Source organism: Theobroma cacao, chromosome 1, assembly GCF_053813885.1.
Source record: "Theobroma cacao isolate CCN51 chromosome 1, ASM5381388v1, whole genome shotgun sequence".
NCBI lineage: Eukaryota > Viridiplantae > Streptophyta > Magnoliopsida > Malvales > Malvaceae > Theobroma > Theobroma cacao.
The window spans coordinates 9,667,936-9,693,287 of record NC_142639.1 but is presented as its reverse complement, the minus strand read 5'-3'; the positions used below and the strand labels follow the sequence as shown (position 1 = coordinate 9,693,287).

The 25,352-nt window shown below is 34.1% G+C and overlaps 3 protein-coding genes across 3 annotated transcripts; 1 reads left to right on the top strand and 2 right to left on the bottom strand.

Annotated features, from left to right (window-relative positions):
• Positions 1-220: 220 nt before the first annotated feature.
• LOC18612139 (zinc finger BED domain-containing protein RICESLEEPER 2-like) lies at positions 221-4,314 on the bottom strand. The gene is made up of 2 exons (XM_007048761.3): positions 4,129-4,314; positions 221-2,486 (listed from the first exon to the last, which is right to left on the bottom strand). Exon 2 carries the CDS (start codon positions 2,457-2,459, stop codon positions 486-488), a length of 1,974 nt encoding a protein of 657 aa, XP_007048823.3. The 5' UTR covers positions 2,460-2,486; positions 4,129-4,314; the 3' UTR covers positions 221-485.
• Positions 4,315-8,888: 4,574 nt separating this feature from the next.
• HVA22F (HVA22-like protein F) lies at positions 8,889-11,477 on the top strand. The gene is made up of 5 exons (XM_007048760.3): positions 8,889-9,007; positions 10,551-10,577; positions 10,692-10,814; positions 10,901-11,153; positions 11,267-11,477. Exons 1-5 carry the CDS (start codon positions 8,961-8,963, stop codon positions 11,291-11,293), a joined length of 477 nt encoding a protein of 158 aa, XP_007048822.3. The 5' UTR covers positions 8,889-8,960; the 3' UTR covers positions 11,294-11,477.
• Positions 11,478-14,171: 2,694 nt separating this feature from the next.
• LOC18612137 (uncharacterized) lies at positions 14,172-24,831 on the bottom strand. Its single transcript, XM_018114010.2, has 4 exons — positions 24,405-24,831; positions 23,559-24,291; positions 14,724-17,782; positions 14,172-14,640 (listed from the first exon to the last, which is right to left on the bottom strand). Exons 1-3 carry the CDS (start codon positions 24,434-24,436, stop codon positions 14,726-14,728), a joined length of 3,822 nt encoding a protein of 1,273 aa, XP_017969499.2. The 5' UTR covers positions 24,437-24,831; the 3' UTR covers positions 14,172-14,640; positions 14,724-14,725.
• Positions 24,832-25,352: the final 521 nt, after the last annotated feature.

Sequence of the window (25,352 nt, the reverse complement as noted above, 5' to 3'; positions counted from 1 at the left end):
CCGCTCAAATCGACTCCAGCCAAGCCCATGAAACCCTCTTCATCATCGCATCTTTCTTTCCTTTACATTTTCTTTATAAGAAATCCAAATAAATAGGAACCATATCCAAGATTGTCTTTATCATAAAGGCACAGGCATTGTTGTTTTCTTTATAGAGCAACACAAGCATTGACAGTATGGATAAGAAGAAGACAGGGTGTTGTAGAGAAAACAGAAGACGGGAGTAAAGCTTAACTAGCTTATATACTGTACAACCAATTCACTTACACCATGGCAGCCTAAAGATGGGCAGAATGATCTGGAGTTTGATATCGCCCATAAAATTTCTTAAAAGGATACATAGAATTGAGAAAATGACAAAAAGCAGCTACACAAAAATGGTGCTAACTTCCCACCTCATCCGCTCTTCCTTCCATCCAAACAACAAAAAAAAATTCAAACAAAAAAGCAAAGAATTTGTGGTGGGTGAAGGGAGGGAGGGAAAACTAACTCTCGAGTTCACTCCTTATCCAATCTTGTGAACACATCAAGGCTTGAACAGTAGTTGGAGGCAATGAGCTCCAATTATGATCGACCACTCTTCCTCCAGTGTCAAATGTTGATTCTGCTGTAACTTTTGATATGGGAATTCCTAGAATATTGTGCGCCATCATAGATAGGATAGGATAGCTTGGAGTGTGAACCTTCCACCAATTTAGTATGTTGAAATCAACATTACGAGGAAAAAGAGGATCCTCCAGGTACTTGTCTAAATCCGAATTAGAGCCATCACTCTGAGAAGTTTCATGAAGGAACTTGTCAAACCCCATCAGCCTATCCCTAGAATCTTTTCCAGAGCCAGGAATACCACTCACTTGCCAACTCAGTCCCTGATCAAGGGAAGAAGCTAATGGAGAGACCATAGAATGTTCATTGTAAAGTGATTTAATACACTCAAAAACATCATCAATAAGCTCCGAAGCACTATCGCCATATAATTGTGGGTAGTAATACTCCAATAGTTTCATTTTGAATCGAGGATCTAACATAGCCGCAACTGCTAAACCCAGACTGCACTTGTCCCAGTAGTCTTCAAACTTCTTCCTCATCTTAACAGCCAGGGAATTGATATAATCATCAGGATTCTTGCACCATTCAATCAACTGCAAGTGAATATCACAGATCTCGGGGAAAAATATATTTGCAGTTGGATACTTACTTCTTGTAAAAACATTAGTAACTTCTACAAACAGCTTCAAGAAGCTAGCAATGACACTCACTCTATCCCACTCCAAATCAGATGGGAGAAACTTCAAGTTGACAGGGTCACGATCCTGCAGACAACAGAAAACTTTCCTGTATTCTAAAGCAACTTCAAGCATCAAAAAAGTCGAGTTCCATTTCAATGGATTATCAATACGTAAGCATTTTTGACTTTCAACCTGCACCTCATGAGCCAGCTCAATGAACATAGACTGTGTAGCTTCTGAACTTTTAACATAGCGGATGCCATCCCGAATTTTCTGGGTAACTTCACAAAGAGCATCCAAGGCATCCTGAACCATGCGATTGAGTAGATCTACTGCACAGCGTACATCAAATAATTGACCATTACAATAAAGGAACCTATTTTGTGACAGCCGATCTCTGATTCTATCGACAATGTTTTCACTGGTATAACTATCGAATATCATAGAAAACAACTTACGATCTATATCCCAATCCATCAAACAAGTCATTATAACCTCTGAATGCATGTCCTCTGTATGAGAAGGATCAATAGTAACAAAATTCAGAATCCTCTTTTTTAATTGCCAATCCTCATCAATGTAGTGTGCTGTCAAACTCAAGTATGCAGAATCATCTGAAGCAGTCCACACATCAGCAGTTACACTGATTTTTCCAGGGAACTTATCCAAAACCTCATACACCCTTTGCTTCTCCTTTGCATAGATTTCCATGCAATCAGCTTCAACTTTATTATATGTAACAAGTTCAAACAATGGCTGCAGATTCCTGACAAATATCTTGAATCCAACATGGTCCACCATATCCAAGGGATAGTTATGCAATATGATCATGCGGGCAAGATCAAATTGGCTCCGCCTTTGATCCAAGCTACTATTGCCAATTGTAACAGGCTCATTTTTAATCTGCTCCTGTTCATATCTAAGATTCACAAGGCTAAGTACTTCATCCTTCTTCTGCTCTTGATCAATAGTTACAACAGCCAGAGATCCTTCCTTTTTCTTTTCTCTACCAGAAAAGTATTGAGCTATGCCATGATTAGATCTTCTCTGACACCTAATTAAATGGTTCCTCAGATGTGAGGTTCCACTAGTACTTGATCCACTAAGCTTCTTTTTACAATGCCTACAAATAGCCACAAATGTATCACCCTTTTTAACCCTATCAAAGTCATTCCATACAATAGATTTCAATCTGCTCGAATTTGCTATGACTGCATCAGACATATCCATCACATGAACCTAATATTTTGCATATATCTGCACATTAAAAACAAAAAGAGTATTTTCTATCATTATTACAACTACCAACAAGTGAGAAAAGATTGCAGCTATAAAACCCCAAGAAAATACCATATTCATTTTAGAAACGAATAAAAAACATATATACAGGATGTTACAAAAATTCAAGATCCAAAATAATTTAAAACTGCAGAAATGTTTCATAACTATTTAAGAGGATATGTGTGAGAGATACACACATACATACAGAACAGAAAACATAATTATAATTCGTTTCTTTGCATTTTCCTAGGTTCCATAAGATTACTAACAAAATCTTCAAACTGGAGGCAACAGCAATTTCCATAGTTCTCTTTCTTTTTAAGGATGAAATCCCCATAGTTCTAAGAGCACTAAAAATAGTCAAAAAGTTTCTCATTAACTACAGAAAACGTGATTCGACAAAGTGGATAAACAACTCAAAACAATTTCTAAAACCAAAAAGGTTAAAAACAAGTAACTGATAATAGTTTCACTCAGCAATGGCCTATTAAAGCAAATTCAACCATCAACAAGTGCTTATAATCTATATTATAAGATTAGAGGAAAGATACTATGACAAGGAGGCCTAATGACTCAAACTTGACTTAAGACCCTAAAATGCAAAAACCAAATAACTGAACTTATACGGTGTTCCAGTCTGAAAGAGACTGTTAATACTTGCCGACTGTTTGGTTGAGAGCTTTCATTGACAACAAATATATTTGGTTATTATTGCAAAACATGATAAACAGATAAAGGAAGGGTGTAAGAACTGTCTTTCTTCTTTTCATTTTCTGGTTCAGAGAAAGGGTATATCTATAAACTTTATAAAAAAAAAAGGAACAATTTTGAGGATAAATACTAAGAAATCCATATAAAATGGCTTGAACATGCATAAAACCATAAGCAACTCAATATAGTGATTTTGCCCAATAAAATATGAGCAAAACCCAAAGTAAATTCTGTAAGGGGCAGTGAACAACAAAAAAACCACTGTTGCCTTGAAGCAGAAGTATACAAGACTTAACTAAGATGCTTTTGGCTGCATACTTGTCTATGATAGGCTTGATTGAAAAGCTATTCCACGGCATTTGCTCATTTGCAAAATTATTTGACAACACATACGTGGAAACAAACAAAACTTCGACATCCTTAAGCATAGAACATAACAAGCCAATCGTATCCCCAGTGAGATGAATTTCAACACAACCCGTAGTGTGATGGAACAATCGGAAAATATAGCACCATAGAAACATTCCATAAATCAATGTAATTAATGTACCATTTGATTCGTTGCTTTTGCTACTTAGTTTTCTTTATATATATCAAAAGCAACAAATCAAAGCGAGCCAAATTAATTGATTTCTTTTTCAATTTTTAACAAGAAGGCATGAACTACTGCCCAATTCCATTTCAAACGTAAAGGATGACGCGGAAAAAAGAAAACCCCCGCTAAATTACTCTTCATTTCAGCTTGATAGCATGGATTATAAAAAAAAAGTAAAATAATTAAAGAAAATAAAAGCACAAAACAAACAGATTTCTTTAATCGCAAACAGAAATTCAAAATTCTATATATATATATATATATATATATATGGGGGGGAAAATTAGAGTAAAGGGAAAAGGGGGTTGATACCTTTACGACGGAACTGGTTTTATATTTTATGTTTTTCCGGGTCACGTCGGGTCGGGTTAAGTTAAAACGGAATAGGGTCTAGAAATGGGTAGTCAGGGGGTAAAGCGGGATCGGAGTGTGAGGTAGAGAGAGAGAGAGAGAGAGAGAGAGAAAGACAGTTATGCCGGCGTGAAGAGAAGAGATGGCTTTGTGAAACAGAGCTTTTATAGCACCTTCGATCCAACGGCCAACATTCTGTTCTATTTATCCGATGGTTCAAGATGGTTAGGATAATTACAATGCAATTTTTTAAGTTTTTGAGGCCTATTTTTTTTATCTAGAATTCATAATATATATAATAAAATAAAGACATGAAAGTTAGTGAAATTTATAATATTATGTAAATATAACTCTTACGAGTATTATTCAAATTGATCTTTGGCTAAGATTTTTTAAGTTTATTCGATTCTAAACTCAATTTGAGTTTAGAGGTGTATGAAATAGATTTAGGGATGGGATTAGTAACTGAAAAGATTTTTGTATTTATTTTAATAACGAAAAAAATTTAAAATATATCACCTAGTTTGACGAGTTTGGGCTAACTCTTAAACATGAAGGAGGCCCAACCCAAGCTTGACTGATTGACACATTTAATAGCAATGGCTAAAGGATGCATTAATTTTGCAAAAGTCAAATTTAAATTCGCAAATAAAAATATAATACATTAAGACAGCATTTAGTACAAGGAAAGAGAGAGCACATTTTTTGTAATATATCTAATTAATTACATCATAATATTTATTTTGTAATAGATTACTGTAATGTAAAATTGTAATACAATCACACTACAGCTGAGGGATGTAATGTGATTGCAGTCTAAAACCAATGCAATCATATTACATTATACTCTGTAATATTCTTAAAAACACTTTTACCCTCAAACTTTAGTAACTTGTTAAAAATATTTTGTAATATTATAATTAAAACACAAAACATTAAAATAAAATATAAAATATAAAAATCAAAAATTAAAATAAAATATAAGAAATTAAAATTTATATAATATAGATAAAAAATTAAAATGAAATATATAATATAAAAATTATATTAAAAAATAAAAAAAATAAAATATTATAATAAGAAATAAAAAATATATATGACATTAAAAATATATTTAAGAGATGATATTATATAAAAATTAACAATAAAAAATATAAGTATATTAAACTTGCATTTTAATAAATAGAGGTAATTTTAAAAATGAACATTACATTTCCAGTAAAGTACTTGTAAACCAAACGCTGCAGTATTATCTTCCCTACATTTTAATCATTATTTTGCTTGTATGCTAAACACTGTAATATTATTTTCACTGCAATCACATTACTTGCAATCACATTACCTATAATTACATTACATTGTAAAGTATCAAACGTCACCTAATTTAATTAGTAATATCTTATTTAAATAGAGTAAAATTCGAACATGTTGATTTAGTTAAAAGTAGTAAGGTTAATCACTTTAAAAGTTTTTACGCAACCTGGATTCAATAATAAAATATAAATTTTATTTAGTTTTATGTATTTTTTTAATTAAAATTAAAATCAATAAGTTCGAAGTAAATTTTGTATTTGGGAATACCGATGGAAAAAAGATGTATAAATTTTGAGAACCTCAAATTTAAATTTGAATATAAAATATAATGTTCATAACTTACCCTAATTCAACCAGCAACACCTTATTAAAATCAAAGTAAAACTTGAATACGTTTGTTTAGTTATATAAGTGACCACCCGAATTCAATAATAAAAAATAAATTTTAATTAGTTTTATGTATTTTATTAATCAAAATTAAAATGAATAATTTCAAAGCAGATTTTTCATTTAGATATAATTTACAAATTTTAATAAATAATTTATTAATTATAAGTAATACCTTCAGTAGATAATAATACAAATGTTAAAAAATTCATTATTTATAATCAAGTTTGAAATACAGGTATCCTAAAATTACTATTTTGTATAAATCCATTGTCATCTCTAGACACATCTAATTTAGCTTCTTGTATATGGATTTATACATCTATATTTGCATATATATATATATATATATATGTATATACATATATATAAACATATATATATATATATATATATATATACACATACATTATTTTTCAATCTGCATATGAACCAAATTGCATGTCAAATGTTATAAACTAAAATATAAATATAATATTTATCTTTTGATTAAAAATAACAAATTTTTTGTAAAACTATAAGCTTATCATATGTAATTGATTTTGACTAATAAACTAAAGATTGATAAATTAAATTATAAAATGATTTGGTTACACCACAACTTTACATGAAAGTAATTCCAGTCAGTTTTAATTTTTTCAAAAGAAAAATTGATTAAAGTTTAAAAAATTCAAAAAAATCATTTCATATACACCAAATGCTATAATATTTTCTTTTTAGTAATTACCTATTTAGTAATCATTTCATAAAATAATTATTAGAAATAAATAACAAAGACAATGATATATGTGGCTTAACACTATATAATTTTCTTAGTCTGTAGACGGACATGGTAGGCCCGCGACTTGTACCATATACAGCGATGAGAATGAGCAAACGGAGGAAGAGGTGAGAATCACAAATTAAGATTGGGTTGATTATGCGTTATAATATTTAAAAGTTAAAGGGGATCGTTGCTTTCGTTCCCTTGTTTATTTTTCACTTCTGGTTTCGTTTTGTCAGAGGGGAGGAGGGGGAATGGGCTAAGGGGTGATGTATACACATAAAAGGAGGGGAAAAAAGTGAGTCCGTACGCTTTTGTAACAATGAATGGCTGCATAGCATAAGGTGCTTATGTCATTAGGATCCATGACAAAACAGAACCCGATGCTGGTGATGCATCATGTGCACAAAGTACATACAGTAATCAAAGTCTTTTGGAGTAATTAAGGAAGAATACTCCTCCTTTTTGGACCACTCCTCACGCCAAAATATAGTTTTAAAGTCATCTTTGTACCCTACCTACATGCCTCACATGGGTCTTGCCCCCCCTTTTTTTCACCATTTCCTTTTTCATTTTCTGATTGCTTCTCCTTCTCCTTGTACATCTTCATGTGCATATTGAGATCAATATCATCTTTTTTCTTCTTCGTGCCATAGGTTTGCCAGAGAAAGGAAGTTGTTTAATTTTCTTCAAATTAGTATAGAGAGTTCTTAAGACCGAAACAAAGCATCAAAACACAGACAAATCAGTGTTAGTAAGTACAAACGTTTTAGAATCATGATGGATTCTCCATTCCATTTTCCAATACCTAACAAGGCTGAAGTGGGGTTGAAGGAAGGAGATGATAGAGGAAAAAGACGAGAGAACTGGTACAAGACAGACTGCGAAGAAAGCTCAGAGCCGAGGGCGGGGCTAAAGGCTTAAAAAGCAAACTAGGCTTTCAGTGCCTTAAAAGCTCTTCTTCACCTATAAACATTTGATTTCTTAGAGTCTGACCTCCTCTAAGTTTTTAACATGAAATTACCTTGTTCTTACCTTCATGACTGGGCTTAAATGCTTCTACTAATAAATCTCCTGTCCAGAATTAGCCTCTTTTTTCTTATCTCTTACTTCATCCTTTTTCCACCCAGAGAGAAGGAACGCTAAGAACTGTTGGATTTTTTTTAAAAAAAAGGAGCGCATTTATTACTAACAGTGATCTTGAAGTTATATCGTTGCAATTCCTCTGACGTCCTCATCACTTTCTTCTTGCACTTGAAGAAGTATCACTTCTTGCTCCATTTCTTGGTATAAGTTCATATACACTGACAGTTTTTACTCCTATAATAAAACCAGATATGGTTCCATAAAAGTATCTCTTAAAAATGTTGTAACTGACAAGTAAAATACTGGGTATCTCAATCGGTACTCTCAAAGACAAAAAATGGAAAGGCATTCAGAAAAGTTTATAGTAGATAGAAATCTTTTTATTAAGTTTCTGTACTAAAACCAAGGCAGTATGGAGGGGCCAAAATAGGAACCGCACTTTAGTACTAGCTAGTGACTTAGTGCCCCCAATATGCAAACACAATGGGTGGTCTAACTCTCACCAGCTACTCCACCTCGACGTGAAAGATTGATGGGTAAAAAGTTGGACGAAACATCACCGACTATATATATATATATATATATATGTATGACCTGAGCATGATATCAGATAGAGTATTCCAAAGCTTAAAGTCCATGCAATGTATATGTATGTCTTGCCATAACATAACCATCATAAACCATGCATGTCCAAAAGGGTTTGCCATTGCCAAGTGGTTGTTTTTGAGAGACATTATTTGCTTTCCCAGTTTTAGGTGTTATTGTTGCAACTTTATGCAGCATTCCGAGAGTACAGTCATTATATACTGAGAGGGAGAGGGAGGATATTTTCATGATAGCCAGCTTATGGTTAACTTTGTGAGTTTCGGATTCCAAGAAAAGCTTCTCTGCGAAAATTTGTCTAAATTTGTATCCTGCAAAAGTTGCAACTAAAACAACAATAATAACTTTAAGAAAAAGGGAAAAGGTTATGGGGAGAAAGAGAGGGTAAGGCATATATTCCAACGCCATTCCCCCTCCTATCTTTTTTCCCTGTTTCAATCCTTTTCTTGTTTGCAGAGAAAAGAAGACTTTTGGCACATCCAACACATATTCTTTACTTGGTACATCATCAGCCCCACAAAGCTTTAAATCGCTGCCATAATTTCCATTCTTCACATTCTATCATCGATCCTCATCTCACTCAAAATTTTTCATCAGCTTTTATTCATCACAGAGACAAGAGCTGCAGCTTTCTGATCATATGGGTGTTGTTACAGTAATTGCCAAACGTCTAGATGCAATAGTCGGGTACTTAATTACTGTTCACTTTATATTTAATATATGCTGGAAAATATCATCTCTGTTTGTAGATCTTGTCTACTGAGACCATATATTTTCTGGCTGGCATCATGTCTCTGAAACTATATCTTATTACTCCAATATAATATTTCCACATATCGTAGTTTGTCCATTATTTCTATATCATGTGGTGCTATTTTATTTGAAGGGATATTATTTGTGTTTTTCATATATCTACAATTTATCTTATTACTCTCAAAAGGTATGTGCAATGCCTCCTCCTCATTTTTTTCTCTCTTTTTTTTTTCATGTTTCATAATTATATCATTTTTATTTTTTTTTACACTTAATACGTTTTTCTATATTTCGATTTATTTTCATATTTTTTTATTTTTGGACATTAAAAATTTATTGAACACACCCTTTTTTTTAAAAAAAAAGTTAAATGCTTACTATATAAAATAACTAAAGACAAAATTTTTTTTCTTAACTTTCATGAAAGTACAATAAAGACTAGGAAAATATAGTATAGAGGAAGTAAAAGAGAATATCCAAAATATATTAACTAAGTCATCACTGCATGCAAAACTTGTTTTAATTATTGTTGCAAAAGTCAAATCCGAAATTTGTCTTAATTTTGTATCCCTGCAATATATGTTTTGATTTTAGTATATTATATATTAAAATTTTATATTAAATTGATATTTCATTGCTTTTAATGTCAAAAAAGTCATGAAATATAATTTCAAAATATATAAAAAAATTAGATGTTTAAGAAACATTACAACAAATTTGACTTAAAACGGCACATTTTAAAATGTGCTACTCAAAATATTTTTAATAACACTTTTTTTATGTTTTCTAGAACGTTTTTGTAAATCTAATTTTATTATATAAATTTTAGATGCATTATGAATAAAATGTAACAATAGAAATTACATACATTAATAAAGGTTACACTTTTTTATATTGCTACTAAATTTTAAAACAATGAAATTAAAAGTTTAAATAGCTTTATTTTTTAAAATTTTATTATACAAAAAAATATATCACCTAAAACAATGTGATTAAAACTCAATTTTTTGGAAATGAAAGGACATAATTTTATGAGCACTTAAAAATAAGAAAGAACAAATAAAATAGGATGCAAGGAATAATTAGTTTAACTTCTCTTTCCCTCTTCTGTAAACTTCTCTCTGCTCTGATATGCTTGGCCTGGATTTGACAAAGGCTCTGTTGGCTCGGGATGACAGATTTTTGCTTTGCATGGTATAACTTGATGATGATTCCTTAGGTTGTGCTGTGATGATGTTCTTGACGGCTGTCCTTTTGTTCTCATTACTACCTGAGGGTGTTGTTGAACTTGTATAGTCTGTTTTGATGCTACTTATCTCCAGCTCTAGCCTTCTATGGCTTCCTTTGTATAGCAAGTTATTAATGAAATCATCTTCCTTTCAAAAAAAAAAAAATAGTTTAACTTCATTTTGTCTTTCCTTATATGCCCACATATATTATAAAAGGTCTAATAAATTTGTTTTCCTGTGTGACCCAGGCCTGGAGTAATGCTTCTTTATCCATTGTAAGTAAAGCATTAATTGTCAACATTTTCAGAGAGTAAAAATATTTTTACAATTGAGAAGAAAGAATATTTAAAGATATCAGTCGTATGAATATTGTGTGTATGAATGAACAGATATGCCTCAATCCGAGCAATAGAAACTCCTTCCATGGTAGATGACCAGCAGTGGCTAACTTATTGGATTATATACTCTTTGATAACCCTCTTCGAACTCTCATTCTGGAAAATCTTGGCTTGGTAAGCACGGGTTTTATATGTTAATTAACCCATCTGAGAAAATAGGAAACTCATCCTAGCAAATTCTTTTTTTCTTCTTCTAACAGGCTACCATTTTGGCCATACATGAAGCTTCTATTTTGCATGTGGTTGGTGCTACCGATTTTCAATGGGGCAGCTTATATCTATGAAAAATATATTCGAAAATACATAAGGCTTGGTGGATTTGGAAGCTCAATCTCAACTTATACAGAGGACCAGAGGAAGATTCTCCAGATGATTAGCTCAGACGCAAGGAAATATGTAGCTGAATACATTGACAAGCACGGATGGACTGCGTTTGAGCGAATAATCAAAGTGGTAATTAACAAACCCAACAATGCATAACTCTGTCTCTCCCCTTTTTCCTTCTCTTTTTCTTATATATAGCTCAACCCTGATTTGTTTTTCTTTGCTTTGAGCTGCCTTTTCAGGCTGAGAAAGAAGCAAAGAAGCCTTGAAGTCTTAATTTCCAAGTCATCCTCCACTTCCCCCTTTATCACTGATTGTCAGAGAATACTACAAGTTTGTGTATATATATAGATATGAAAACAGAAAAACGAAAAAATTTGTATCTGAAATTCTGAATATATAGCACTCATGGGGAAGAAAATAACGTTCAACCAGCATTCATTTCTGCAAAAACCTCAACCCGTAAGTACAATATAATACGATGTTGGATTGAGACATTTTTTACGTTGAGCTTTCTACTCTCCAAAACTTGCTCTAACTTAAAAGGACTTATTATATAATATACATACACATATATATATATATATATATGCTGGATTTCCCAAAAATGGTGGGTACACCTACCTAGCCTGCCAATTCTTTTTTCTTTTATAACAAGAGCATAATTCCATTTATACACATAAAATATTTTCTTGACAGACCAAAGAGATTGAAATATATCGTGACTTCATGGAACAAGAACATACACACAAAGGCACGATCATGTTACCATATATCTTTCTCCAATTAGATATGGCAAATGTGTTTAAAACATTTCATTAAATCGAAGTCAGCATTTTCGTTGTTTACTTTTTCAAATTCTAGATATCTTAATTTGAATATCTTCACATGCTACTAATCATCTTATTTTCAAAGCATCATTACTCATTAAATCCTCACTTAGACATGATAAAAGTTTCAATAGAGTTTGGTAATCCCCACCACTGAAAAAACATAACTCCATATAATCCATGAAAAATGACATGAAATTAAAATGTGACAACAATCCTCATCACACAAACCACACCATATGCAGGAGTAGTTATTATTTAGCAAAGAGATATCCCTCTTTCTTTCAAGAAACTTTTAGTAGAAATGTAGTCCAAAATAACCAACCATATTGAACATTTGGGGAGATGTACATGATATATTTCCAAATAAATTTAAACCAAACCTTTGGGACCTCCTAGGTTGACTGGTTTCTCAAGGCAGATGTGGCTTGCTTCATTGAAAAGAAGCCTTTGTCATCCAACTCCCAAACCAATTGATCGTCCTTTATCCAAATCAACTTGCTCTTGAATTTGTTTCAGTTCTTTCAAGGGATCTTTTTCTCATTCAAACAGTTGCCTTCTGAAATTTAAGTTCCATTAAATTATTGTCCCTCATCATTTCTCACTTATGCCACTTTTGTCTTCTTTTCAATAGGCAATGAGAACAATCTAGGAAATATTTCTTTCAAAGGAGAGTTTGACACCCATTTGTCCAACTAAAAGACATTCCCACAACCCATCTATATCCATCCCTTCCAACTAGCTCCTCCACATCATCAATGTTTGGTAAATAACATTCTTTCCTTATAGAAACTTGAGGGTAGCCATTGTAAAGCACCTTTACAATGTATTTTTCAATAACAAGTCTTCTCCAAAAAGCTTTTTGGCAGTCCCATTACTTTTGATCGACACACCTCATTTCGTTCAACTTTGGCAAGTTTTCTCTTACTTTCTCCACCCTTAAACTTATCACGTTTCTCAATGACTCCTTCGGGAGCAAACAGACAAATACATAGGATTTACATATAATATTAATAATTTTTTTACATATAATTTTGAATTATATATATATAATTAATTACATATAACGAGACATAATTCTTTTTTATTTACAATTATATCAAACTTTAGATTATGATCAAATCTTTAATTTTTAACCATTGTGGTATTTATTTGAAAACAAATATTAATATCAAATTTACTTGTATATACCAAAAGATTGTAACACTGGCTAAAAATATTATCAGACTAGAGGTTACAAACCAAGGGGCCAAGAGAGCTGTGAAAGGTTGCTATCTGAATTCAGAAGCTGTTAGCTACAGAACTGATATAAGCAGAGAAACATGAAGCAGTACATTGGTCAGAACTTCTCCCCAAAAATCAATGTTCCGTAGAATTGAGATACAGTCATAAATACACTGTTGTGGGACACTTTTTGACCTTCACCCTCTGGAGTTTAAAATCACTTTCATATATTCCTGTAGTGCAATTGTCTTAGTAAAAGGAAAGAGAAAGTGGAAGGAAAATTTTATGTAATCTAACTTTTAAGATCTACCATATCTTCTTTTATGTTATTATATGCTGATCAAAGTACAATGCTAGAAACAAAAACTAAATCAACTTTTTAATAAGAAAATGCATTCATATATATACTATTAAGTCAAATGCTTAAGTGTAAAGGGTTTTTTTCTTTTATGCAAATAATGCGAATTCTAATCGTAAAAAGGTATATAAGCATTTGTGTTGAAATAAGAAATCTATGTTACTTATTTTATAAATGCATATAAAAGTATAGAGAACAGATAACGGAATATAAATTTTTATATAGATCATTATTTCACATATAAATTATGAAATTTAAAAAATTCACAAGTATATTTTATATGTTTTCTTTGTCTATTTAATTATAAATTAGAAAATAAATGTAGAATGATTAAGTTAGCACATATAATTTAAATGAAGACATGGCAATAATTAAAAAAACCTCTATATCATTAAATAATGTATAGCACTAAAAACACAAGTCTATACAAATTTTCTCCAAAAACTTTTAAAGCTGAAGATTATAATGTTAAATCAGGGCTTGAATTTTCTCCTGAAATGGTTATGTATCCATGTCTGTGAGTTTCAACATCATTTCAAATCACCCATATATTGTAACATGCATAGGAAATGCATATACACTTGCCCTCAACCCTAAAACACAGACATAGATGTCATGCCCAAAGACTAAGGTAATTGACAAATAGTGGTTTGAGATAGTTCACAAAAACCAAAATCAACAACTACGACAGAACCAATCTGCATTGCTCCCTCCTTTTATGTTAGAAAAGTTAGATCCTTGACAGAATTAAGATACCATCACCCTTCCAATTAGACATAATTCAGTTTTTGACATATATGATTAGCCTTACATTGGATAATACGTGCTTCACATATGACTACAGACAATTTCAGGAAGAAAAGGGTCAGTGAAACAACTTCTTAGGGTATCACTAACGAAGCATAAACCCACTTTTACAACATTGGATTACAAATTCCAAATACAGAAACCTTGAAAAAAAGAAAAAAAAAAACCTTGGAAGCTTATAACATGATGTAGTAACTGATCCTCGGCCCTTGGATTGTAAATACAGGTGATTTTCATTTGGTTTTTGCTCTTTTTGTCAATTATATAATCTCACTAGTTGGAGCTGGTATCAAATGGATGAAAGCTGATTTCATCCTTTCAATGACTCCAGGGAACTTGCAAGCAAAGAGCAGTCAAATACAAACAGTCTTCTATCCTGCTGGGCTAGTAGACAGTCCTGTTACATTCAGATGCAGAATTTATAAAGCCTGGTTGATAAAAACTGAAACAGAAATTTACCAGCAGGAGGATAAGACTTACCCCTAAAACCTGTAAATCTTTGTTGATTTCTTCTGAGTCTCCAAAATGTTACCACAATCAGTCACTGATGCAAAAGGGATAGTTGAATGGATCAACCTCGAGTTATCCTGATCCACATTTTGGCTGGGTTTCAGGATGTGCTTCACCCCAGCACCAAGTTTAATAGGACCTGGTCTTGTCACACCGTCAATTTTAGAAGAATCAATTACAGCTGAAGTTCCAAACCCATTGCATCTAGGCTCATTTGGAATCCATCCTACAAGGCCTGCTTCATCCCTGTAAGGGTCAATTTCAAGTGACCCCATGTTACATTGAATGTCATCAAAGAAATTTTCTCTTGTTGACCGAGTTGCAGCTCTTGATTTATCTTGAATTCCTAGACTAGGTATCTTAATAGGCTTCATTGGACAATCTTCTTTAGCTCTAGGCCTCTTCCTTGTCTTCCGGCAAATATCAGGGTCTTGAATGCCAACACTTTTTAACTTCATTCTGTCTTTGAACTTGATTCTGTTCCTGTGGCTCATGTTAACAGGAGAAGATGGTTTAATTCCTGGAAGGGCTGGAATGAGTGGGGAGTGAGCTATATATGGTTGGCCAACTGGACTTTCCATGTGTGAGTGAGAGATCATTGGGTTGTGATCATAAGAAACTATTGGTAAATGAGGAACCAAGGGGTTGGTAAGAAAACTAGTCTGCATTGTATGGGGATGACGTCTACCACCCTCATCAGGAAAAGGTTGAGAAGGTGTACAAGGTGCCTTCACTTGCTGCGTTGCTTGTAACAGCCAAGGGATCAGGCTCTTCGAGGAGCCCCTAAACCAAGATGGTTGGACATGTTCACCCTGATCTGGGTGCAAAAACGGAAAGTTGAAAGATGATTTTACAGCATTCTGAAGATTCTGCTTGTATTTGTGTTCAACAGAACTCCCATTTATATTCTGATAAATTCTGTGTGAAGTAGATGCTGAGGGAAGTTGAGAGCTAACTCTTAAATTTTCGTTTCTGGATATAAAAGGCTCCTGGAAGTCAGCTCCATTTTCAAAAATAGCATGGGAAGTGGGTGAATGGGCAAAATGGTGTGAGTTTGGATCAGGATTTCTTGCAATTGTAAGGCTGCTATTATGGAATTCCGGATTTGCTTGCCAGTTGAGGCCTGGCTGAAAAAAATTAGACTCAAGAGGCTTCATGAATGCATTGCTGGGAAAGGCCTGATTGCTCTCTATTTCGAATCTTTGATCCGGAGTTTCTTTAAACTGTCCTGATGCTGGATTCAAAAGCCAGTCTTGCGTAAAGTGTCTATCAACATAGGAATTCTGAAGGACAGTACCTTGAGGATGGTGCTCTCTTATGATTTCTTTATGAGTCCAGACCTTTCCATCTGCAAATCCTTGTCTCTCATCACTGCTTCGACAAATTGCAACATCTTTTCCCATCAACCGCATTGTTGGAGGGGGCCTATTCAGGTGCATCTTGTCTGCATTTTCCTTTGCATGAGTAATACCCTTCTCCTTTTGGTTCTGAAACTGGTCAAATTGCCCACATCCACTGAAAGAGATGTTTGTCAGATTTAGGTCTGAATCCATCAAGCAGACGGAGCGATTGCATCTCCTATCAGAATTTAGACAGTATCCATCTTCTTTTCTAGGGCCTTGCGATTGGGTAGCCCCTAATCCAGGTGGTGAATGGACGGTGGCATTCTCTTTCAGGTGATACTGTGCAGGAAACAAACTTAACTGATTATTTGGATGTGCACTTCCGATAAAATGCTTCCCTTTCAAAATTGAATGATCATCTATTCTCGTTGGCAAGACAAGATTGCTAATGCTATTGGAAGAGCCTGATGCTGGAGTTGATTTCTTTAGCTGGTTAAATCCTCCTTTTCCAGTTGAGTTTGCCTGTACTAGTTCACCTTGTGAATTCAGAGGCAAACCGAAAAATTCCTCATCCCTGTACTTCTCTCTGAAGGCAACCGCCTTCTGTTTCCATTCAGGAAAGGGACACAACCTCCCCATCAATTCAATAGGAGACAAATGATATAAAGGCTGATGAGACAAAGCATAGCCTGAAACAGTTTCTGAGGCAAATTGTGATGCAAATGGAGCACTTTCATTTACATTTTTACTCAAAGCAAAACCAGATGATGAAGGCTGCAAAGATGCCCTTGCAGTTGCCTTAGAACTTATAGATGCAACTTCCTGGGTGTGATCTCCAAAATAATCAACAAACACGGAACCGTAATTTGAAGCTGTAGAAGCACCACCACATACTTGAGAATTGATAAAAGGATTTTGGACTTCTTTCACTGAAGAGAAGAGTCTAGGAACACCAGTATACAGAGGGTTACGTAATGCCGTTTGATTTCCTTGATTAGACATATGCAAATTACCAGAATCTACTACAACTTGACCTGTGGGGAAGGATTTATCTGAAAAATTATTTTCTTTTTCTTGCTCAACAATACATGGTCTGAGAAATTTCGGTATATCAACATTGTGATGAATATCAGGAAACTGTTGCTTCTCCATCATAGCTTGCACCCCAATTCCATTTTCTGTGCTAAAAGAAACACCTTCATCATCACTTCCATTTATCTCTCTAGCCGGGAATTTTTTATCACCTTCAATCCAGTGGCCTTTTTTTGACAGATCAAATGAATCCAAATCAATGCCGCAAATGCCTTTCTCAAATGAAGTAGCATGTTTCTTATGGGGACCAAGCATGTCATCCTGACCTAAGAAACTGACATGCCTGGCTGAATGTTGAACGCCACAGGTACTTGCTTGAGAAATTGCCCTCACATTGCACATTGCTGCATTTTGCCCAGAAATAATTTTTGGGGGATTCTTGAGAATGCCACGAACAGGAGAATTTCGATTTTCATGCTCTACAATTGGCTTGGATGCTTGAACAACCTTGTTTTTCTTCTTTGCAGACAAGCATTTGAGACTTGGTTTCTTTTTAAGGATAGAAACAGCATTTGAGCCCCTATTGCATAATGTATTATTTGGTTTTCTATTGAAATTGACTGGAATTTGCAGCTTCAGCTTGCTACCATTCTCCTGAGACACACAAAAAAAGCAGCACCATGGTTCAAGTTTTTAAAAGATTTAAGTCATTTCAACTATAGTCAATTCAACCATGAAAAATAAATAAAGTCCATTGAACAAGCTGACCAACTTCCATGGTATGTCATACTTCCACACAAACTTGAAAGAATTTGAATCCTGTTAGAAACTTATTCTTTCCAAGTTAATTAGATTAGAAAATTTGGATTTACCATAACTCTTCTACATGTGAGTTTTACTAGTTGTTTCTACTTAATTTGCAAAGTAAGTCCCTATAACTATTCCACGTAGGAATCTACACAAGAAAGTAGTTATTAATGGATGTTAACATCTTGCATTTTTTGGCAAAATCAATCAATTTAGAGCCCTGATGAGAGAAATTTGATTCTTAGCTACAACAGAGAGAACGTAAAAACCCATGGGATGGTTTCTGATGTTCGTGACCATAAAAATCTACAACAATTTCTAAATTGTTATAGACTGGGCCATAAAAAAGTAGGATTCAGTGAATTCACAGGCACAGATATTCATTTTTCACATTTGAAGAATTCAGCCATAAATTACGCCTAAATCCATGTCAAAAGTGCCAAACTGAACTTAAAACAGAAGAGCAGCAGTGGACTTGGATAAAACTGTCACAAGGGGGTTATCCCATCCTATACCAACAACTTGTAGACTACCTTCACAATATGTGATCTACATGGCTAATCACATGATTATATGTCGACTTTCAACTACATGATGCTAATTCAAATCATTTTATCTATACCTACTCCAACCATGTACGTCACCATCCTCTGGTCCAAGGAGGCACTGGCTTACACATATTCCTTACAGCCAGCTTAAGAAGTCAAAAATTACTGACAGGAGGAATAGCCCTTAAGAGTTTACTGGTTCATGGAAAAGCTTGTAGTTTTCTAAATTCAGATCACATACCAAGTCCTTTTCCTATCATTTTGGAATTAACTCCTAAGTTTTTAGTTTATTTACTTCAGTTTTGGTAGTGTTAACTAGCAATCTGGATTTTTCAAGGCATTTTTTAGTAATCATTATTTTATCATACAGCTCTCAGAACTTTATCAACCTTTATTTCTTCAATTTTCCATTTTAGTTGGTCAATGCAATGCCAAATTGCAAACCTTGAGGCTTGACTGTCCTATGACAATGCAGAGGTATAATTTTACAGTGTCGGTTTGGAAACGTAAATGATATATAAGGCGAGGATTTAATAGGAAGTAGTTGGCTTGTAAGAGATCCAAATTAAGTGAAAAAGTGAGTATGATTAGCTAGTTAATAGGAGGAAAGAGAAAGAAAGAGCATAAGCAGATAACAAATAAAGGAAATACAGCCCTCGGCTTGCATGGGAATTTTCAAGGCCACTGGTCCAAGTTCTGTAGGCTTGTGGGGGAGAGAAGACAGTGAAATTTTAACACATATGGGAATAAAATGACTAACTAAAGAAAAAGAATAAAAGAGAAACCATTATAATCATTCATGTGTTAATGCAAATATTCACTATCAAAAAGCAGAAACAACTGTTCCTCGATGCTTCTAGACATGAATAACACTATGGAAATCCAACATTTAAACAAGCCTTCCTGCAGAAAACAGCATAATTGCCAAGAAAAGAGTAACAAGTATAAATAATTCAGATACTATAACATATAGCCAAAACTGCTTAAAATTTTCTTTCACTGTGACAACTGCAACATAAAGCTTAACGTTTTTTGTCATAATGCCACCAACATTTTCTTCTAGATTGTAAATCTTTGGTCAAATTGCAGTTGAAGACATGCATGATAATCAAAAGACATCCTTTATTATAGAAAAATATGGCATCTGCATTTCAAAATTACTCTGATATTTTCTGGAGGTGCTTCCTGTATTCCACATTTTAATGGGTATGCCTACCATTAAGAAGAAAATATAAACTTTTACAAATATAGCAGAAAATTATTTTCCGTGATATGGAAAGTGATCATATGACATCTAGCAGCTAATTTGGACAAAAAAGATGTCTGCCTGGGAAAGATTGAAGAAACATTACTCCAAAAAGAATCTTCCTGTGGCTTTACTAGATAGTTTACATAAGGAGGCTCACTGGATCATACACTGATAAACTTCTAGGGATTGTTAAACTCTCAGCATCGAAGATTGTTGAGTTTGACCAAAGAGATATGAAAAGCACACTGTTCTAGCATAAACTTTCACATATGACCAAAAAGAACACTTTGGTAAACAAAGCTGTACTAGTCAAAGCATCTAGAATTTGGGTAATCAAAAACGATGGATAATTGTATGTGAAGTTAAAATTACCAGTTACCTAAAAATGATCTAAAAAATGTTGAAGAGATTTTAGAAGGTCAAAATGTCCTAAAGGTCCAAGAATTGAACTGTTCCAGAGGTTATGAGTCCTTGAGATGTAAAGAATATTGCTTTTTCAATATAGTGAATCTAAGTCAGACATGTTAAGGAGTTGGGAATAACCAGATACCTCTTTTACAGTCTTTCCAATTCCTCTATATGCTTGATGTGATGTAGCAGAAGGGACAACAACTATACTGTACTAAAAAGCGGATATTGTCTAAGATAGCACCTGCAGAAACCTGGTTCTAGAACATATCTATCTCTAGTTCTTTCCAAACTTGATCTTCCTTGTGCAAATTTTAAGGTACAGCCTCCATCCTAATTATTTATTTCTTTTATGACTAGTGAAACATTATCAAAGGTAAAAAGAAGGGGCACAACCATAGTACAAAATTAGTGAAAAGAAAAGTATATAAAGAAATGAATTCAAAAAGGAATTGGGCTAGCTAAAAGAAATAACAAATGATTCCATTAGAAGAAGAAAGAGCTATTAGTTAACATTAGCATTCTTTTCCTCCCTTGCCCAAATAAAGAATGGGACTCACAGTTTTGTCTTAGAAAGGCAACTAGCAAGTCCATATGGATTCAAGCATCTAAGAATATGTAGCAAAGCATGCATACCCTCTCTAGCTAGTTCTCTACATGAGTACAATAATTGAGGGTAACAAAACACATAAAAGATTACCTTCTAATTAATAGAACATGGTGTCATAGATGAACATTACCAAAATTCATCCATTAAAACACTACCCTCTAACAAAATGAAGTAAAGGTATATGAATTTTCCTAGAAATCAGATAATTTTGTGACCAAGAACCTAAATATTGAGATGCACAATATCAAATTGAGACACTAAACCCATTATCTGAAGTGTGTATTACATAAATGAGTGGACATTTTTTCCTTTGAGAAGAAAAGAAGAAAAAAAAAACTCCTCTCATTATTGTCAGTGAAGTAATCATTTTTGGGAGGTTATGGAAGCAAATAAAGGGCCTGTTTCCTGTCTAGATAAAAGGATACAACACTAGTCAAAGCTACTTAGCGAGTCACCCAGTTTTTTCAAACAGCACCCTTGCACAAATGGACAATCATTACCGTCAGTGGTTGTTATTCATCATCACATTGATTTGGATATATGAGGAAATGACTTAGACTAAAAGCTTGTTCTAATTAACAAATGCAATGACTTATTATTGAACAAACCTTGAACAGTATAGGTAAATGAGAGAATTAGCACTGCCAACTGAAAACTTTCCCCTTCAAACATTATCCTCATAAAGAACTAATAATTAATTTCTCAAACAGCATTTCTAGAGATATCATGGACATATAAATCACCCGCATGATGAGAAAAGACATACTGAAAGGAAAAAAGAGGAAGTTCTTAATTTATCTCCAGACCACCAGTCAGATTTTTAGGCCCTTTGATGAAAATTTCTCAAACAAACCATTGCATAACAATGTTGTTGTCACAATAAGAGAAGTAGTAAGCGAACTTGCCAGGTATCAGTCAAATGTTGTGGATCTTTTTCTGCTTGATAACACATTCCTATTATTTGTTGTATTAATTATATTTCAACAGAATGTTTTCTCTCGAACCTTAAAGGACAAGACTGCAGAAGATACACCAACATAATGCAAAAATATTTCACCAGCTGTTTAATGACTTTTTTTCTTTTTAGACAAATCTCTCAGATGTATTTGGGAAGTGCACACAGCATCAAAGAAGCATTATTCTCTCATGCTTCTTATAGAAAGATGCTTTGATTGGAACGCATCTCTCCTATCCAGATGACTTTCAACTTTCAAGAGCCAGACAGTAACTTTTAAAACAAAGACTACTCATATTATAAGTCATCATCATCACCTATAATAAACAAGTTTCCTGTCAATATATTTTCATCCCAACAATATCTTCTATAGTAATTTTCCACTACTTTCCATCAACAAATTATCAACAAGCAGAATGGAAAACGCTTAAAGTCATGCTCAAACCAATATGCAAAAACGCATTTTCCTGATAGTTTGTAAAGTCCACCTAAAAGGACAGAAGACAATCTACAAAAGTCCATGCATGAGGGAATAACGATGCCTTTCATCCCCATACCATCAATAAACGACAATCCATGCCAGTAGATGAATCCTATCTAGCCACCATTTACACCAAGATGGGTTCCTAAAACTACAAGAGTCTCATAAAATATGAACACTTCAATTTGCAATTTCATTGTGCAGCTGGTTAAGCATCTTATGACATAATCCCGGAACAGCAAAAGCAATTTAGGACAACTCAATAATTCAGTTCCCCACATAATATATGGTCCTGTTCAAAAGAACAGCTTTCAACTTGGCATGTATCAGAGTTTGATATCACCCATCTATTCATCCTCTCTCCACCAAATGCAAAGTAGATTGCAAAAACTAAATAGTGACCAGAGCTGGACTGCTAGAATACATTTCTCTTCAGAAGCTAGTCTCTGAGATAACACCATATGTATGTCATTTAATGCAAAAGCATTGCAATAAAGATCATGACAGCAATTTCCAAATCTCTATATCATTTGTCGCAATTTTCCACATTATCATCAAATCCGACCTTACAGCTTAAACAGTTCACCTGAAATTATTATTCAAGTCCTTCCATAGCGTCCATAATCTATCAATCTCAATGATAAGCACCTCCACTATAAGATGAAACACTAGCCATTAGATAAAAAATCAGAATGGCCGGCCCCAATATCTAAATGATTATCTTCGTTAGAAAAAATTATTGCAACAGTAGTTAAAAGAAAAGAACAGCATCATTAATCTAGGATAGATATGCTAAACCAAGGACAAAAAAACCTCTACCCTATAAAAGACCTCTCTGCCCAACCCGTACTGTACAGCTGGAGCACCACACCTCACCTAAGCTCCATAACATGCTCAAACCTTCCCAAACATGAAAACCCCATCTCTTTCTTTTAACTTTTTTCTTCTTTATGCTGCTGCTGAACCTCATTGCACACAACAAGTACAATTACAAGGCCACTGCTCAGTGATCTCAGTCCTCAAAATGAATACACTCTTTAACCAGCTTTATCAGGAGTAATTTTATTAATCAGAAAGGAAAAGAAAGAAGCACAAAGAAAACGCACATGAAGAACATAGATATGCTAGCACTTTAATTTGCTAGCTCAAAATCCAATCTATCAAACAATCCAAAGATCACAAGCCCACAGTACTAAAAATCGGTGGCAGTTTATGACGACATGAGTAATAATGAATTATTACCCACATGAAATGAAAATATTGCTGCAACAACTCTAAAGTATAAATAATGAAAAGTGGTATAAAATTAAACAAGTCACAATCATAACAAAGCACATAATTTGCAATATTTTATGGTGTAAAAATTGCATACCTCGTTAGCTATGAGCCCATCTTTCTTCTTATTCTTATTCTTATTCTTCTTCATCTTCCTCTTTTTCTTCATCAACTTTTTCACGATTGCCACTTTCTTCTTCTTTTTCTTCTTCTTTGGCCTCTCAATCTTGCAATTCAATTCGCTCTTGAAACTGCCATTTTCATCTTCATCCAGCAGATTGTTATCCTCAGCAGCATCCTCAACCTTGTGGATCTGTGGAGCCGCAGCAAAAATCTCAACGATGGATCGTTTCTTGGGGGCTCTTGATTTGGTAGCCTTGATTGCCATCCTCATTTGGCGCCTCTCTTCCCTAGATGCTTGAGCAAGGCAGCTATCAACATGAGCGTTCAACGCATTCACTGTGGAAGCAGCAAATGCCCCACAAACTGGACATTCCAACATGTCTAATCTCTCATCAGATTTCTCCTCCACATGAAGATATACTTGCAACAAATTATTTTGGTTTCTCAGTTGTGTTTCTTGAAGCTTATTGTTTTCCATGTTGCTGCTGCTGCTTTGAATGTTAGCTAATTCAGTTGATTTGAGACGATCAAGCTCTTCGGACCACCAGCGGAATTTGGTGACCGTGATCGGAGGGAGAAGAGATTCCACGGTTTGTTTGTTTATCTTACTGTTACCATTGTCATCATCATCTAAAGAAGAAGAAGAAGCTCCACTGAACGGCCAGCATTTCACCACGTCGATGCTTCTCATTTTGGAAGCATACTCGCTATGCAAAACATTAGATCAGCAAAGTCAAACAACAACAAGAACAAAGAAGAAGAAGAAGAAGCAAACTTGAAAAGGAGACAAAAAAAAAGACCCAAAAAAGAACAAACTTACCGGATGGAAAAACCTTCAAAAACAACAGCCATGCTAATTCTTGAGAGAAGATGTACGTATCCAGAGAGAAATCAGTGTCAAAAACTCATCTTCAAAAGAAGAAGAAGAAGAAGAAAGAAAACAAGCAAAGATATTTGGCAAGCTGAAATTAGACTAAAAAGGAAAGAGAAAAAGGGGAAAGACCCAGACGGAGAAAGAGAAAGAGAAGAAGAAACTGATAGTTGAAGAGAGGTGTAGGCTTGTTGTACCTATGGTGAAGGGTGAAGATGAGGCTATAGAAAGAGAAAGGCTTTGCATTTTTCCCGCTCGAAGAGAGAGAGAGAGAGAGAAGGAAAGAAAGAGAAAGAGTGTTTCATTTCATGCTTTGCTTTGATAGCTCTTCTCTTTCCCCTAATTTATGACTGACAGCGACGTATGAGACCGCAAGCGAACGCTAAAGTGTTTCAGAGAATAACCAATTTTACATTTCTTTATTCATTCCTCAAATACAATTTTTTTTCTTTAATCTCTGGCTTTGTTGTTTGCAATTTGAGAAGATGCAAATGGTTTTTTTTTTTGCTTCCTCTTCCTTCCCCTATAAGACGCACTCGTGTACGCATAAAGAACAAAGATTCGCTGTAAGAAAAAACTCTCCACCTACGCGCTGAATTACTGCGCGTGGTCCACACTCTTCTATGTGAATGAACAATGAATGGTCGGAAGAGGAAGTGGGTGTTGTTTTTTATTATATTAAATTTCCAGTTGGTTAGGTTCTTGCTAACGAATCAGAAGCTGACACCATCTTTTTCAACACCTCCATCCAATGTGTTATTCATGTTCCCATTCACAGTAGCCAAACTGTCCACTCTCCCTCTCTCATTTAACATGATATTGCCTGTGTGCAATGTTTTTTGTTGATGCGTATGTATACTTTCTTGGCTTTCTCAAGATGGGGATCATGGGAACATT

What these genes read in the sequence shown, in the direction of transcription:
- HVA22F (XM_007048760.3), top strand. Translation starts at nt 8,961, where the DNA reads ATGGGTGTTGTTACAGTAATTGCCAAACGTCTAGATGCAATAGTCGG. An exon ending in CGTCTAGATGCAATAGTCGG is followed by an intron (nt 9,008 to 10,550) that starts GTACTTAATTAC and finishes TGTGTGACCCAG; the next exon opens with GCCTGGAGTAATGCTTCTTT. An exon ending in TTCTGGAAAATCTTGGCTTG is followed by an intron (nt 10,815 to 10,900) that starts GTAAGCACGGGT and finishes TTCTTCTAACAG; the next exon opens with GCTACCATTTTGGCCATACA.
- LOC18612137 (XM_018114010.2), bottom strand. Translation starts at nt 24,436, where the DNA reads ATGGCTGTTGTTTTTGAAGGTTTTTCCATCCG. An exon ending in TTTGAAGGTTTTTCCATCCG is followed by an intron (nt 24,292 to 24,404) that starts GTAAGTTTGTTC and finishes TGTTTTGCATAG; the next exon opens with CGAGTATGCTTCCAAAATGA. An exon ending in ATGGGCTCATAGCTAACGAG is followed by an intron (nt 17,783 to 23,558) that starts GTATGCAATTTT and finishes TGTGTGTCTCAG; the next exon opens with GAGAATGGTAGCAAGCTGAA.
- LOC18612139 (XM_007048761.3), bottom strand. Translation starts at nt 2,459, where the DNA reads ATGGATATGTCTGATGCAGTCATAGCAAATTCGAGCAGATTGAAATCT.